This window comes from Chrysemys picta, chromosome 25 (assembly GCF_011386835.1).
Source record: "Chrysemys picta bellii isolate R12L10 chromosome 25, ASM1138683v2, whole genome shotgun sequence".
In the NCBI taxonomy this organism is placed as follows: Eukaryota; Metazoa; Chordata; order Testudines; family Emydidae; genus Chrysemys; species Chrysemys picta.
Genome location: NC_088815.1, coordinates 13,615,606 through 13,630,173, shown reverse-complemented (window position 1 = coordinate 13,630,173; position 14,568 = coordinate 13,615,606). Strand labels below are relative to the sequence as shown.

At 60.5% G+C, this 14,568-nt stretch overlaps 2 protein-coding genes across 7 annotated transcripts in view; one reads left to right on the top strand and one right to left on the bottom strand.

Annotated features, from left to right (window-relative positions):
* JAK3 (Janus kinase 3) overlaps positions 1-1,941 on the top strand; it is a 24,622-nt gene extending 22,681 nt beyond the window's left edge. Inside the window, 1 exon segment of the mRNA XM_005278926.5 lies at positions 34-1,941. Coding sequence (XP_005278983.2) covers positions 34-150 — 117 coding nt within the window. The 3' untranslated portion in view covers positions 151-1,941.
* The window catches only part of B3GNT3 (UDP-GlcNAc:betaGal beta-1,3-N-acetylglucosaminyltransferase 3), a 30,394-nt gene continuing 17,353 nt past the window's right edge, over positions 1,528-14,568 (bottom strand). For 5 of the 6 annotated variants that reach the window (XM_065578309.1, XM_065578312.1, XM_042861939.2 and 2 more), the window contains exon 2: positions 12,645-14,568. In XM_065578309.1, coding sequence (XP_065434381.1) covers positions 13,414-14,562 — 1,149 coding nt within the window. In that variant the 5' untranslated portion in view covers positions 14,563-14,568 and the 3' untranslated portion in view covers positions 12,645-13,413. The other variant, XM_065578307.1, reaches the window with a different exon arrangement.

The window sequence follows — 14,568 nt, the reverse complement described above, 5'->3', positions numbered from 1 at the left end:
GTTCACGGCTCCGCCCCCCCTTTCTCCCCCCAGGTGCACGGCTTGATGCTGAGCTGCTGGGCCTTCAGCCAGAACAAGAGGCCCAAATTCAGCGAGCTGGGGCCGAAGCTTGAGGCGCTGCGCGACAGCCGGAGCAAGGTCCGAGGCTAGCAGGACCGGGGGAGGGGCGGCCCAGGGGCCCCCCGCTCCCGTCTGGACTTGTCACCACCCCTCGCCCCTGAGAGGCGAGACCCTGCCATGCACGCCTGGGGCGCCGCTGACTGCAGGGTCATGAGCTGCGCAGGGTCCCACGCACGGGCCCACGCTGTGAAACTGCAGGGACTGAACCCGGGGGAGGGCCCTCGCCCCCAGAGAAGAGGACGGCGGGACACACAGGGGGCTTGACGAGGGCTCTGGCAGCCCAGGCTCCGGGGCTAAGCCAGACGCATGCTCGAGGCAGGGCAGCAAAGGGTCCCGGGTTTGCTGCCGAGGGCTCTGATCCCGCCAAGGCTCCTGTGGAGACACGTTCCTCCTCCGCAGCTTGGCAGGCTGGGGGCCGGGACCGGACTGCCAGCCCCAGAGCCGCCAGGCTCCCTCCCGCTGGGCTGCGTCCCTGGCCCAGCCCGGTGGCTAACGGGTTTGACTCAGCCGCGGCTGGTGCTGTCCAGAATCGTCGCTTCCCCAGTTTAGGACTTGGCTTTGGCAGGGGGGAGGCCAAGGCGCGTTCCCTGCTATTGGCCCGTGCGGGCGACTGGGGAGACGGAGTCAGCCGCCCGTTGCTGAGGAATGCGATGGGCCGCAGAGTCAATCAGCCCAGCCAGTCTGACCCTCCTGTATAACACGGGCTGGAGAACTTCACCCCGTGACCCCTGTCCTGTGCCCGGGAGCTAGTGTGTGACCAAAGCACCTCCCAGAAAGGCCCCCACCCCACGCCGCTCTAGGGCGGGCTGGGCCTCGCTGCCCCGCGTGCTTCACTCATGCGCTGCGACACGGTCCTTGAACACAAATCAGAACCATCCGCTGGGAACTCCACCTGGATTGTACTCGCCCGATGCTACCAGCTAGAACCGCTCTGTATTACCCAGAGAGCTGCGGTGCCTTTCTGGGGGGCTTTTCACACCCCAGCTTTTCTTGGAAGGGGGGAAAGGACTGGAAATCTCAGCAACACCCACCCACCCAGAGCGTCGCCAGTTGAAGAGAGACACAGAAGAACAGCACCATTATGAGTTAATTTAATTATTCAGAGAAAACTGCAAGGTCTGAATTCAAGGATTCTTGTAGGGTGAAGCAAACAGTTTTGGTCTTTGAAGCAGAGAGGTGGTTGAGGAATTCCCCTCCCACACCCCAAAAGCAAAAGTTTAAATGAAAATGAAAAACTTTTCTTTTGTTATAGGCCGTGGAAGTTTCCTGTGAAAATGTTCAGGTTTTCATTTAAAAAACATCAACATGTCTTTGTCTTGAAATGCCAAAAACCCTTTGTATGTCATGGCCAAAAACTGGAATGTGTTTGGCTCTTCAACAAAAGTAGGAATGTTTTTGTCACATGAAACCTTTTCCCAGAAAATTTCATTTACCCCAAACCCAGCTGTTTGACAGCATAGCAGGCGCTTTACCCCAGGGACACCTGAGCCGTACGCCGCTTTGCAAAGAGTTAATATACACGATTTACCAAACGGTGTTCCGGCGCATTCGAGATGAACTAGATTGCATAGCTCGGGTGGGCAGGATTCGCATTTTAATCAGTAACTGTTGGGAACCGTCGATTTCTCCGCACACACCCAAACCGAGGAAGGATTATTGCCAGCGATAACAATCAACATTTACAGAGAGGCAACGTGAGAAAAAGGCTGCTTGACGATAACAGTTTGATTTAAGGAGAGTTACTTTGTATGTTTCTACCCAGGACACTGACACCAATTTGTGATTTAAACGTGATTAAACTTTAACTTTTTGAACCTTGAAGGCGACTGTCATTAAATCATTATTGTCTGATTTCCCACCCCCCCAATAATTTCTTGCAACTATGCAGATTGAAATAGACTAAACATCGGAAAAAAATGCCTACCAGTGAACATTGCTCTGATCTGTCACAATTATACGGAAATCAAAATTGAATTCTGCTGCGGCCAAGCAGAGCGCTTTCGTCACTAGAAACACGTACACGTCAGCCCGGCCTTTGGCAGGAGTTAAAGGGACTTTGAAATCAATCCAGGCTTGGCAAACCAGTCCCTCACCTTCAAAAAGCCAGTCAGCCCTTTCTCCCCCCCCCCCCCCGCCTCCCCCGCCCGAAGTTACAAGGTGGGTTTAAAAAAAAATTTACTTTTGGCATCTGTTTATTGGTCTCCGGTTCCTGAGCCTTTGAGAGTCCCAGTTCCAGGCTTTCGTCGGCACTCAGGCGGGCGAGAAACCCCCTTGGACAGCTGGCTCCTAACAGAAGGGCATCATCTCCGCTCTGGTCCAGCCCCGGGTGCAGCTGGGCCGATGTCGTGCCGGGGCAGGAGGGCAGCTCCGGGGTTCTCCTGGGGACCTAGCGCGGCCGCCCGGGCAGGGTGTCTGGTGCCCTCGGGGGAGCCAGGGCCTTCAGCCGCCTCGGGGCCAGCGGAGAACTGGTCACTGTTCAGTCACCCGAGCGGTTTAGCTGAGAGAGGGAGAGGAGGTGGGTCTGTGGGTGGCAGAGGGATCAGAGTCCGGCTGCCCCACGTCGGGCTTCTCTGCTCAGGCCGAAGGACGGGGGAAAACTGAGCAGGGTTAGCACATCACCACCTTTACACGCCCCCGGAGCAGGGCTCATCCTCTCCAGCAGTGCCCCCACACCTGGACCTGGAGCTGGAGGGCGGGTGGGGGCACTCATCAAGCTAAGGCGACAGGGATCACTAATGAACCTTCCTTTACAAACCAATTCGGCAGCGGCTCTGTAGTTACGTGGATTACACGGGGGGTTCTGCTGCCCAGCAGCTGAGGGAGGGCGCGGCTCTCCGTAGAGTTGCCCTGACTCAAGGCCCAGCGTGGCTAGCTAGGGATGGACTCAGCTCCCTGGCCCTTAGCACCCGACCCTGGCACCCAGAGCACCCGAGGCCATTGTCCCACATGGTTCTTTCTGCCCAAGCCGCTGACTGGAGCCTTTGCCCTTTGAGTGGGGTGGGGGGGCGTTCATCACAAATGAGCTTTTTCCACGGGAAAAGGGCTGGGTTTTGATCACGTTTTCCCACCAGGCCCTTTCAGACCATGTCGCTCCATCTCATTCCAAGGGGCTGTCGGCATTGGAGGTTTCAAACCCCCCCCCGAAAGCTTTCAAAATTCCACGTTTGGGGGTTTCGCTGCCCTCACTCCCCCCTCGGTCCTACTTTGCTCTGAGGCCAGCAGAGCAAACAGGGGCTGGGATACGTGCGCATGGGGGCGGGGGGGTCCTCTATCCCTCACCCCCTTTGCTCTCCTCGGTGACTCTGAACAACATCCTGTTACCAACCCAGGCCAGCGCCAGCCAGCGCAGAGGAAGGATCTAGGGACCAAATCTGGCTCCCACAACACCACTTCCCTGGGCTGCAGTGGGAGCTTGGGAGACACCCTCCCTGCCCCCAGCCCCGTAGCCTCTTAAATGCTGGAATGACGGGTCATGGGCTGGCCTGCTGGAGCTGTCCCCTCCTCGCCCCAGGGAGCGCACGGCCCACAGCAGCAGGGTTCACGTCAGGGCTGGCGAAGCCGCAGTAGGAACCGGCCCCCACTTACCGCGGGCTTTGCCTGGCTCCTGCCCGGCGTGCCAGTAGAACTTCCCCCAGGATCCCCCGCACGAGGCGACGACGGGCCGAATGAATTCCCTGCCGCACAGCTTCACCAGGGAGTCGTGCTGCGCCTCGGCGCCCTCCCGGCATGCCATGGGGCTGCCCCCAAATCATTCCTCGGGCAGATTGGGTAGAAAATGTCCAGGCTTGAGTTTAAAATGGCCAGCAATGGAGAATCCACCGCCCCCCTCGGTCTTGGCTTAGAAATTGCAGAGGGTTTTTTCCTGATTTGCAGGGATTTCTACACACACACACAACTGATATTATATCACATCGTCACCTCCCTCAAAGATTTCAAAGCTGTGTGTGTGTGTGTGTGAGAGAGAGACACACACACACACACACACACACACCCCTCCCTCCCGCAGGCAGGCAATCTGAGGCAAAGAGAGGTGAAACCTGAGGCCGGGTGAAAGACAGAAATGGAACCCAGGAGTCCTGATCCTCAGTCCCATGCTCTCATGCTGCCACGTGCGATTCCAGGACAGGCTGTTCCCTCCGAGCAGGGCCAGCTGCTCTGAGATTTAGTGTCATGCCGTGTCCTTTCCGCGGACTTCCACAGCTTGTTCTGTACCCTGCGGGCTGGCACTGGAAGGACCTGCCCCGTGACGGACTCCAGTGGCCCGGGTGGGTCCCTGCTGCCCGAATGCAGTTTGGGATCCTCCCACCCAGCTCCCCAGGGCACGCTCACACGGCCACGTTGTTGCTTTACTTTAGGGATGAAGCGGGCGCCTTGGGTGACCCCTGAACAGCCTCCCGCTGTCTGGGGGAAGCTGCGGGGCCAGCAGGCTGATAGCTAATGGCTGCTTGACAGCGCCCCAGCAGCAGGAGTGAAGCCAGGAGGAACCCGCAGTCAGACCTTCCCATCCCACTCCTCAGCACCTGCTCCCAAGGCTGCAGCAGCCTACGGGGGTGCTGCCCACCGTCCCCTGGCCTGCCGGGCTCTGCCCCTCTCCGGACGGGGAAATGCCCCAGCCTCGGCGTGGTTGTTCTTTTGGCTTCGCTCCACACATTGTCTTGAAGCCGAGCCGCCCGCTGCCTCGTTCCAGGCAATTAGCGGTTAGGAGCCAGGGAAGCTGTGAAGGGATGTGGGACAAAACCCACCATTCCCTTGGCTCTCAGGCCCAGGCCAACTCTCCCCATCCTGGCAGAGTTGGCAAGCACTGACTGAGCGGGGAGCCGCCGCTCGTGCAGGATCAGGCTCCCCGAGGTGCTGCCCAGATAGTCCCTGCCTCACAGAGCTCACAGCCTACTAGGCAAAGGGCAGGAGGGGAAACTGAGGCACCAAGGGATGTGACTGGCCTGACACTACCCAGGAGGTCAGTGGCAGAGCTGGGACTGGAACCCAGATCCCCAGAGTCCCAGCCCAGCCCATCGCAGCTCAGCAATCACCACGTCCTTTCCTAAGGTGCTGTACCCATCGGCTTGATGGGGAAATCGAGGCACTGGGCCTTGTGCCCAAGGTCCCACTGAGTCAGTGGCAGAGACAGGAAGAGAACCCAGGTGTCCTAGCGGCCTACCCAGCGCTTCAACCAGTGGCTCACAGCTGCAGTCTACTGTCGCACAAGCCAGTTCTCCCGAGCAGCCTCCCCCCTCTGAGCGCCACTGACCTTGGCTGGCTGACTACGCCCACAGCCGGCTGGTTTGTCACTCCTTTGTGTAGTCACTTGCCATAATCGTAACTCTTATTGCTGCTAGACCAGGGACGGGATTTTACGAGCCAAGCCTTAACGCACACAGGGAGTTTCACGAGCACACAGGCGGTTTTACGAGCACACACGCCCGGCCTTGCCCAGCCAACCGCCGCTGGGTGGAGAAAATCCAGCGCAAACTGAAGCGGGCTGGCGTGGGCCTGCAGCGTCACAGCGCTGTGCAGAGGGCGCCCAGTTTCCCAGCCGGCTCTACCGAGGCCGGGGCGGACAACGGGAGGTTAGCGCCCGGGCCCGGGCCCGCTGGGGTCAGCGGAGGGGCTCCAATGACAGTCACTGGAACGGCCCAACCAGTGACAGCGCCAATGTCTGCCGCCATCTTGCAGGCCGGCCGCCTCCCCGGGATGGGTGTAGCGCTGCTCCGGGGCCATTCGGCCCAGCGCGGCCGGGAGAGATGGACGATCCCATCCTTCCCCCTCGAGGCCGGCTCATTGCCATCTCAGGAACCACCCCCGGGCCTGGGCTAGGCACAACCCTCAGCCCCCTGGCTGGGGAGCGTCTGGCAATCCCAATCTCTCCGTGCACCTCTCCGGTGACGACAGGAGCCCACGCAGGTTTCCCCCCAGCGACTGCACTCCGAGAGGCCAATCGCCCAACGCTTCCCCCCACACTTTAGAAAGAGTTGCCAACTTTCTAGTTGCAGAAAACCCAACACCCTTGCCCCACCTGCTTTCCAAGGCCCCGCCCCTGCTCATTCCATCCCCCTCCCTCCATCGCTTGCTCTCCCCCACCCTCGCTCATTTTCACTGGGCTGGGGAAGGGGGTTGGGGGGTGAGGGGGAGAGGCGATGTGGGCTCCTGCTGGGGGTACGGGCTCTGGGGTGGGGCCAGAGTTAAGGGGTTCAGAGTGAAGGAGAGGGAGTTGGGCTGGGGAAGGGGGTTGGGGTGTGGGAGGGGGGCACGGGTTCTGAGCTGGGGATGCAGGCTCTGGGGTGGGTTCAGGGTGCAGGAGGGGGATCTGTGATGGGGCAGGAGGTTGGGATGCAGGGAAGGGGAGGGCTCCAGCTGGGAGTGCAGGAGGGGGTTCCGGGCTGGGGCAGGGGGTTGGGGTGCAGGAGGGGGTGCAGGCTCTGGGCGGTGCTTACCTCAGGTGGCTCCCGGGAAACTGTCAGCATCTCTCTCCAGCTCCTGTGCTGAGATATGAACACGTAGCTCTCACACCACCCCCTCAGCTCCCATTGGCCGTGGTTCCTGGCCAATGGGAGCAGCTGAGCAGGCGGTGGGGGCGGGGGCAGCGGCAGCGCACAGAGCCCCCATGGCCATCCCTCCGCCTAGGAGCCGGAGGGAGATGCCAGCAGCTTCCCAGGACTCGCGTGGAGCCAAGTAGGGAGCCTGCCTGCGGCACCGACCAGACTTTAATGGCCTGGTCGGTGGCACTGCCCGGAGCTGCCCGGTCCCTTTTTGACTGGGTCAAAATCCGGACACCTGACAACCCTACGCATGACAGAGCCATCCATGATAGGCCGCCCCCCTCCCATCGCCTGGAGCTATGCCCAGGAAACTCTCCCCCGCCAGCCAAGCTGCAGGACGCTTGTTATAAAAAACACTCATTTATTCTCCGGACGTTGCGTCAGTTCTCAGTGGAGGGACGGGAGGAAGGGAGAGCAAAGAAAACCCACCCACTCCACTGGGAGGCTTCAGTTTTCATTGGGTTAAGGCCCCACCGGGCCGGGGGAAGGGGCAGAATCCGTGTCTGGAGGGGACAGGAGCAGGGACCCACACACTTCCCGGTACGGGCCTGCGTACGAAGGCCGAACGGCACAGGGAACGGAGCGAGCCAGGTGATGCACCATGCAGCACGTCACAGCTCCAACACGCAGCACAGGCAACTCCAGCCCAGGACACGGCTGATTGAAACAACTTTCTCCAACCGCTGGGGAGGAACTACCGATTGCCCAGCCGCAGCCCCGGCTGTGGCACCAGCGCGAGCTGAAAGGCTTGGCTGGAGCAGGAGGGAGCCGGAAGCCCGTCACTAAATGCTTTGCTGACCTGAGGCCACACAGACGCACCTCAGAGCTAGCAAACCCTCGCCCCCATCAGCCCTTTGCACCCCCAGGCTTGTGAGCTGGTGGCTTTGCCCCCCACATCTGGGTTGCAGAGTCCTGAGCGATTCCACAAACACCACCCGGGGGAGGGGTGGCAGGAAAATTCTGCCCCAGTCAGGGAGGGGAGATGGTCTCTTGACAGAACATGTGCTGAAAATAGAACCAGATCTTCAGTTTCCTGCCACTTCTGGTTTTTGGTGGTTTGTTTTTTTAAACTGCAGGCTGGGGAGGGGATGGACGTGTTCGTGTTCTCTCCACAGCAGATTTAACCTGTGCAGTTCCTGACTCCAGCTCAGCGCTCTGCGTGACATTGAACAATTGATGGGCCAGGTTCAGAACGGGGGGGGGGGGGAGCATTTGAACGCAAGGTGGAGCTGGGGAGAGGAACGGTTGAGGAGCTGGTTTGAAACTAAAACCAACAAACCAAGGCCAGTGACATATGAACTTTGGGCTTGTTATCTCATACAAGGCAATTGAGTGGCAAAGTCTCAGCAGCAGCTTGTTGGAGCTAGGATGTGCCAGGCAGTTAAAGAGGCAAACAGCTCTGTGGCCGCACTCTGGTAGCTTTCTTGATTGAGCAACAGAAATTGCCGGTGGGTCGAGTTTAACAGCAGTTCAGATCTCGGGTTTGCCCTCTGCTTGAACAGATCGGGTCGTATGTTGGGCCTCTGCCAGCCCCCCGTGCCCGTCTGGCCGTGCCAAGTCCTACATGAACCAAGCCACAGGCCTGAATGGAAAGGGCCCAGTTCAGTTAGTAACTATCAGCCGTGTCCTGCAAGGGGCTTGGGAGTGTGCATGAGGCTGGATTTTCAGGGACAGGGCAGCACTTTGGAAATCAGCCCTTGGTGCCATAGGACCGTGCCCCTGGGAGGAGTGGGGGTCAGCGTTGGGGGGTTATTAGTACAGTCAGGACACAGCTGAGCCAGAGGTGAAGCGAGGCCCCCGTTTGCTCCCTCCCCGGCCACCAGAGATGCAGTTTTACACCCTGAGTCTCTAGTGCTGATTCAGCACAGGATGGTGGGCCCCGAAACCAGCGGGGTATGGCCCGTCTCCTGGTGCTTCTCAGAGTGGGGTCCTGTTCTAGAGCACAAGTCCACACGCGTCACTGGAATATCTGCCCAGACAGGCGCTGGGAAAGAGGGGGGTAGCCACACACAAACGCCCTCCTGAGGTTTTCTGCAGCTGCCCCTACCCGGGGGCTGACGCTCCGATCTTCAAGCTGGTTCATCTCCCCCTTCGCCCCCTGCCAGCCTAGTCCAGTGATAGGAAGGGCCAGTGACTTGAACGGCCCAACCAGCGACAGTGCCAATGTCTGCCTCCATCTTGCAGGCCAGCTGCCTCCCCGGGGAGGGTGTAGCGCTGCTCCAGTGCCATTCTGCCCAGCGAGGCCGGGAGAGATGGACGATCCCATCCTGCTGTCACGGAGTGTGGGGGGGACACAAGGCCCTGCACCCCCGGCTTCCTGCGATTCACCATGACTCTCAGCCAGCAAGTACAGCAGAAGGTTTATTTAGACAACAGGGACACAGTCCAAGACAGGTCTTGCAGGCACAGACAACAGGACCCCCCCCAATTAGGTCCATCTTGGGGTCCCCGGGCACCACAGCCCCCTTGGGGGGGTCAGAGCCCCATCTGCCTCCCAGCCATTCTACCAGCCAGCTCTGAAACTCTCTCCCCAGTGTCTCCTCCCGCAGCCTTTGTTCAGTTTCCCAGGCCAAGGTGTCACCTGGCCTCTAACCCCTTCCTGGGTGCTCACCTTACATGCTCAGGTATCCTCCCTTATGGCCAGTCTCCCATCCCCCAATGCAGACTATCCTAGCCACACTCCCCTGCCTTCCCAGCCAACACTCCCCACGCAGCATTCAAAGACCACATTAAGAACAGTCCCAGTTCATCACATCTTCCCCCTCGAGGCCAGCCCATTGCCATCTCAGGAACCACCCCCAGGCCTGGGCTAGGCACAACTCTCAGCTCCCTGGCTGGGGAGCGTCTGGCGATCCAAATCTCTCCGTGCGCCTCTCCACTGACGACAGGAGCCCCACGCAGGTTTCCCCCCAGCGACTGCACTCCGAGAGGCCAATCACCCAACGCTTCCCCCCACACTTTAATTAAGCTGTGATGTAACCCCCTTCCCCACACCTTCCCCACAAGCAGAACCGAATGCTCCACGAATTGTAACCTGGCCATGGCCACAGCCCAGTCGGGGACCCAGGCGTCCTGATGAGGCTAAAATCCCTTCAGCCGAGGGGCGTAAGGGCCAGATCCTGAACTCGGAGCTGCACCAATTCACAGCCGCCGAGGATCCGGCCCGAATCACTGCCAGGTGGCCCGCAGGCATCCTGGTGGTCCCCTCATTACCGAGCTGTCAAGATCTTTTAGGTGGGGAATCCTTAAATGGCGGGAATCCCCTCCAGTGACAGTGTCGCGAAGGGGGTGTGGGCGCCCCGGCCTAGTGGTCAGAGCAGGAGGGAGAGGCCAGGAACAGAGCCAAGCGCCAGGCACGGTGGCGGGGCTGGGAACACGGCAGGCACAGGAGTCCGTGCGGAGCGGCGGGCGGGCGAGTGCTGCCCCTAGGCATAGCAGTGGGTCTCCCGAAGCATCCCAGAGGCGGGGGGCTGGCTGAACAGGCTGGTCAGCTGCCGGACCCAGGCCCTGATACACTGTGACAAGCACCCCCTTCCCCGAGCATGCACCCCGCAACGAGAGTTGCCAACTTTCTATTTGCAGAAAACCCAATGCCCTGCCCCTGCTCCACCCCCTTTCCGAGGCCCCACCACAACTCATTCCATCCCCCACCCTCGCTCATTTTCACCAGGCTGGGGCTGGAGATGAGAGGTTCAGAGTGCAGGAGAGGGATCTGGCCAGGGGAAGGAGGTTGGGGTGTAGGAGGGGGCTCCGGGCTGAGGCAGAGGGTTGGGATGTGGGAGGGGGTATGGGCTCTGAGATGGGGGGGTGGGCTCTGGGGTGGGGCCAGGGTTTGGGGTGCAGGAGGGGGTGAGGGCTCTGGCTGGGGGGGGCAGGCTCGGGTGGGGCCAGGGCAGGGGGTTGGGGGTACAGGCTCCGGCCTTACCTCAGGCGGCTCCCGGGAAGCTGCCAGCATCTCCCTCCAGCTCCTGTGCTGAGGTGGGAACATGCGGCTCTCGCACCGCCCCCTCAGCTCCCATTGGCCATTCCTCTGCCTAGGAGCCGGAGGGAGATGCCAGCAGCTTCCCAGGACTCGCGTGGAGCCAAGTAGAGAGCCTGCCAGTGCCACCGAGCGGACATTTAATGGCCCGGGCGGTGGCGCTGACCGGAGCCGCCAGGGTCCCTTTTCTACTGGGCGTTCCGGTCGAAAACCGGACACCTGGCAACGCTACACACAACAGAACCATCCGTGCCAGGCTTCCCCCCTCCCATCGCCTGGAGCTATGCCCAGGAAACTCTCCCCCCGCCAGCCACCAGCCAAGCTGCAGGACACTTGTTATAAAAAACACTCATTTATTCTGTGGACGTTGCGTCAGTTCTCAGTGGAGGGACGGGAGGAAGGGAGAGCAAAGAAAACCCACCCACCCCCATGGGAAGCTTCAGTAGTCTTTGGGTTAAGGCCCCACCGGGAAGGGGCAGAATCCGTTTCTGGAGGGGACAGGAGCAGGGACCCACACATTTCCCGGTACGGGCCTGCGTACGAAGGCCGAACGGTACAGGGAACAGAGCGAGCCAGGTGATGCACCGTGCAGCACGTCACAGCTCCAACACGCAGCACAGGCAACTCCAGCCCAGGACACGGCTGATTGAAACAACTTTCTCCAACCGCTGGGGAGGAACTACCGATTGCCCAGCCGCAGCCCCGGCTGTGGCACCAGCGCGAGCTGAAAGGCTTGGCTGGAGCAGGAGGGAGACGGAAGCCCGTCACTAAATGCTTTGCTGACCTGAGGCCACACAGACGCACCTCAGAGCGAGCAAACCCTCGCCCCCATCAGCCCTTTGCACCCCCAGGCTTGTGAGCTGGTGGCTTCGCCCCCCACATCTGGGTTGCAGAGTCCAGAGCGATTCCACAAACACCACCCGGGGGAGGGGTGGCAGGAAAATTCTGCCCCAAGCAGGGAGGGGAGATGGTCTCTTGACAGAACATGTGCTGAAAATAGAACCAGATCTTCAGTTTCCTGCCACTTCTGGTTTTTGGTGGTTTGTTTTTTTAAACTGCAGGCTGGGGAGGGGATGGACGTGTTCGTGTTCTCTCCACAGCAGATTTAACCTGTGCATTTCCTGACTCCAGCTCAGCGCTCTGCGTGACATTGAACAATTGATGGGCCAGGTTCAGAACGGGGGGGTGCATTTGAATGCAAGGTGGAGCTGGGGAGTGGAACGGTTGAGGAGCTGGTTTGAAACTAAAACCAACAAACCAAGGCCAGTGACCTATGAACTTTGGGCTTGTTATCTCATACAAGGCAATTGAGTGGCAAAGTCTCAGCAGCAGCTTGTTGGAGCTAGGATGTGCCAGGCAGTTAAAGAGGCAAACAGCTCTGTGGCCGCACCCTGGTAGCTTTCTTGATTGAGCAACAGAAATTGCCGGTGGGTTGAGTTTAACAGCAGTTTAGATCTCGGGTTTGCCTTCTGCTTGGGCAGATCCAGGGAGGGTTGTATGTTGGGCCTCTACCAGCCCCCCGTGCCCGTCTGGCCGTGCCAAGTCCTACATGAACCAAGCCACAGGCCTGAATCGAAAGGGCCCAGTTCAGTTAGTAACTATCAGCCGTGTCCTGCAAGGGGGGGGGGGGGCAGCCACACACACACACGCCCTCCTGAGCTTTTCTACAGCTGCCCCAGAGCCACCCGGGGGGCTGACGCTCCGATCCTTCAAGCTGGTTTATCTCCCCCTTCACCCCCTGCCAGCTTAGTCCATAGGGCAAACAGACTCACAAGGAGCAGGGGCGGGTGGGGAGCAGACACCGCTTCTCTCTGCTCTCAGCCCTGCCAGTCAATATATCCACCAACCAGACCGTTAGCAGCAAGGGACTGGGCTGGAGCTGAGGAGGCCAGAGATCCCCTGCGGGCCCAGCTGAGAACACCAGACTCATCCCCCTCGTACTGTCTGCTTCTGCATCGGAGCCCCAGAGCCAAATTCACCCAGGGCTCGCTAGGCACCACTCCATTGACTTTATGGGGCCACAGCTGGTTACGCCGGGGCAGATCTGGCCCCCGAGCTCTGGAGTGGGGATGTGCATGACACCCATCTCCTGCGCTTAGGGCCGCCAGTGAAACAGGGGCTGGGCCTGGGACGCGAGCCAAGCTCCTCATGCCAGACACCCTACCCATTTCCTGCTGCGTTTGGACCTTCAGCCCCAGAGACGCAGCGTCCGGGCATCGGCCAAGCCAGTGACATCCTGCCCCAGGATTCGGGCACCCAGGTGGCAATGTGCCCGTTAGTCAAGGAGGCAGAAATTCCCCCCTCCACCCCAGAGAGACGCCGGTCTGGCGGCCTTCTGGCAGTTGCTTTCTCGGAGGTAGCCGCCCCAAAGGGATCCCTGCAGCAGCTCGAAATGCTTATCGCCGCCACGGGGAAGGGAGGAGCTGTGGGAAAAGCTTCTGATATCCCAAGAATGGCAAATGGGCCAAACCAGTTGGGACAGGACCAGAAGCCAGTGAGCCGTTCAGCATCTCTGTGCACCTCATGCATGCTAGCCAACCGAGCGTCAACCGTAAGTCCTGCTGAGGCTCGTTCCTGGAAGTCCCGCCCCCTGGAGCCGGGACTTCCTGGAATAGGCCTCAAGAGCAAGAAAGAGGTGATGGGTCTGGAGCATTCGGGGCACAGCAGCGAAGACCTAGATGGGCGGCATCACCCGCCGATGCCCTAGCACCTTCAACCTCGCATTACATCCCTCCCCGGTGCCCCCTCCCCTCGGATTCCAGGGTCCCCTCAGACGCTCTAATAGACTTGCAGCTTCTTCCCGCAGTGCAGGTCCGGCTCGTGAATGGCCCGCCACATCACCAGCATCTCGTAGGGCACGAAGCGGTGCACCAGCAGCAACTCCTTGTAGTAGCAGGGATCAAAAGACTCCAGCTTGGAGGAGGGCACACTGACGCCCACGGTCCGGATGCCCATGTGGGAGGCCGGGGCCAGCCCGGCTTTCTGCAGGCACATGCCCAGGTAGACGTCGTCTATGGGGAAGAGCTCGATGCCCAGCGACTCCTTGTAGATGGTGCGGGCGGTGAAGCCGGACATGAGCATCCCGCCGCCCCCGCAGTAGGGCGGGTAGGAGTTGGTGGCGGTGACCTGCTCGGGCACGTAGTACTTGCTCCACGACTCGCGGATGGGGCCCACGTTGGCGATGAGCTGCCCCACATAGAGGTGCCCGTCGCCGTCGTTGGCGCCCCGCATGCCCAGCAGGTACTGCACCACGTTGTCCGTGTTGGCGAAGACGTCGTCGTCCCCGTTGAAGAGGAAGCGGGCGCCGGGGCAGCGGGCCTCCAGCCAGCCGTGGAACAGCACCTGCTTGAGGGTCAGGTTGAAGAAGCTGTCAAGGAACGCCCACTGCAGCACGTCCCCATGCTCCGCCGCCTCCAGCCGCAGCAGCCGGTTCAGCTTCCAGGCCTCCCGCGCATCCCCCGCCTCCCCGGAGAGGAAGAGCCTGCGGATCCGGACCCCTTGGTACGTCCTCTCCTCCCCCCAGGTCTTGCGGATGATCTCCCGCCGCTCGTAATTCCCGGGCGACGACTTGATGGCCAGGAGGAGGAAGACCCCCGGGGAGCCCTCGGCCCCCCCGCACTTGTCGGGGGCGTCCAGCAGCTGGGGGAATTCCTTGCAGTGCTTGTAGCGCAGGAAGTCCTGGATGTGGCCGGGCAGGTCGGCGAAGCCGGAGATGTTGGCCACCGAGGAGTTCTCCTTGCACTCGGGGACGTGACGTGGGGTGGTGGGGACGCCGGGCGTGGGGGTGGGGGGGCTGGTACTGCTGACTCTCGTGGCAGCCTTCCTCACGTGCTCGTCCTCGTTGGTCACGAAGAGGAAGAGGAGGCCGCCGATCCCCACCACGGTCAGGATGAGGACCTCAGGTTTGCAGCCCCGGCGGGACAGCATCTTCCG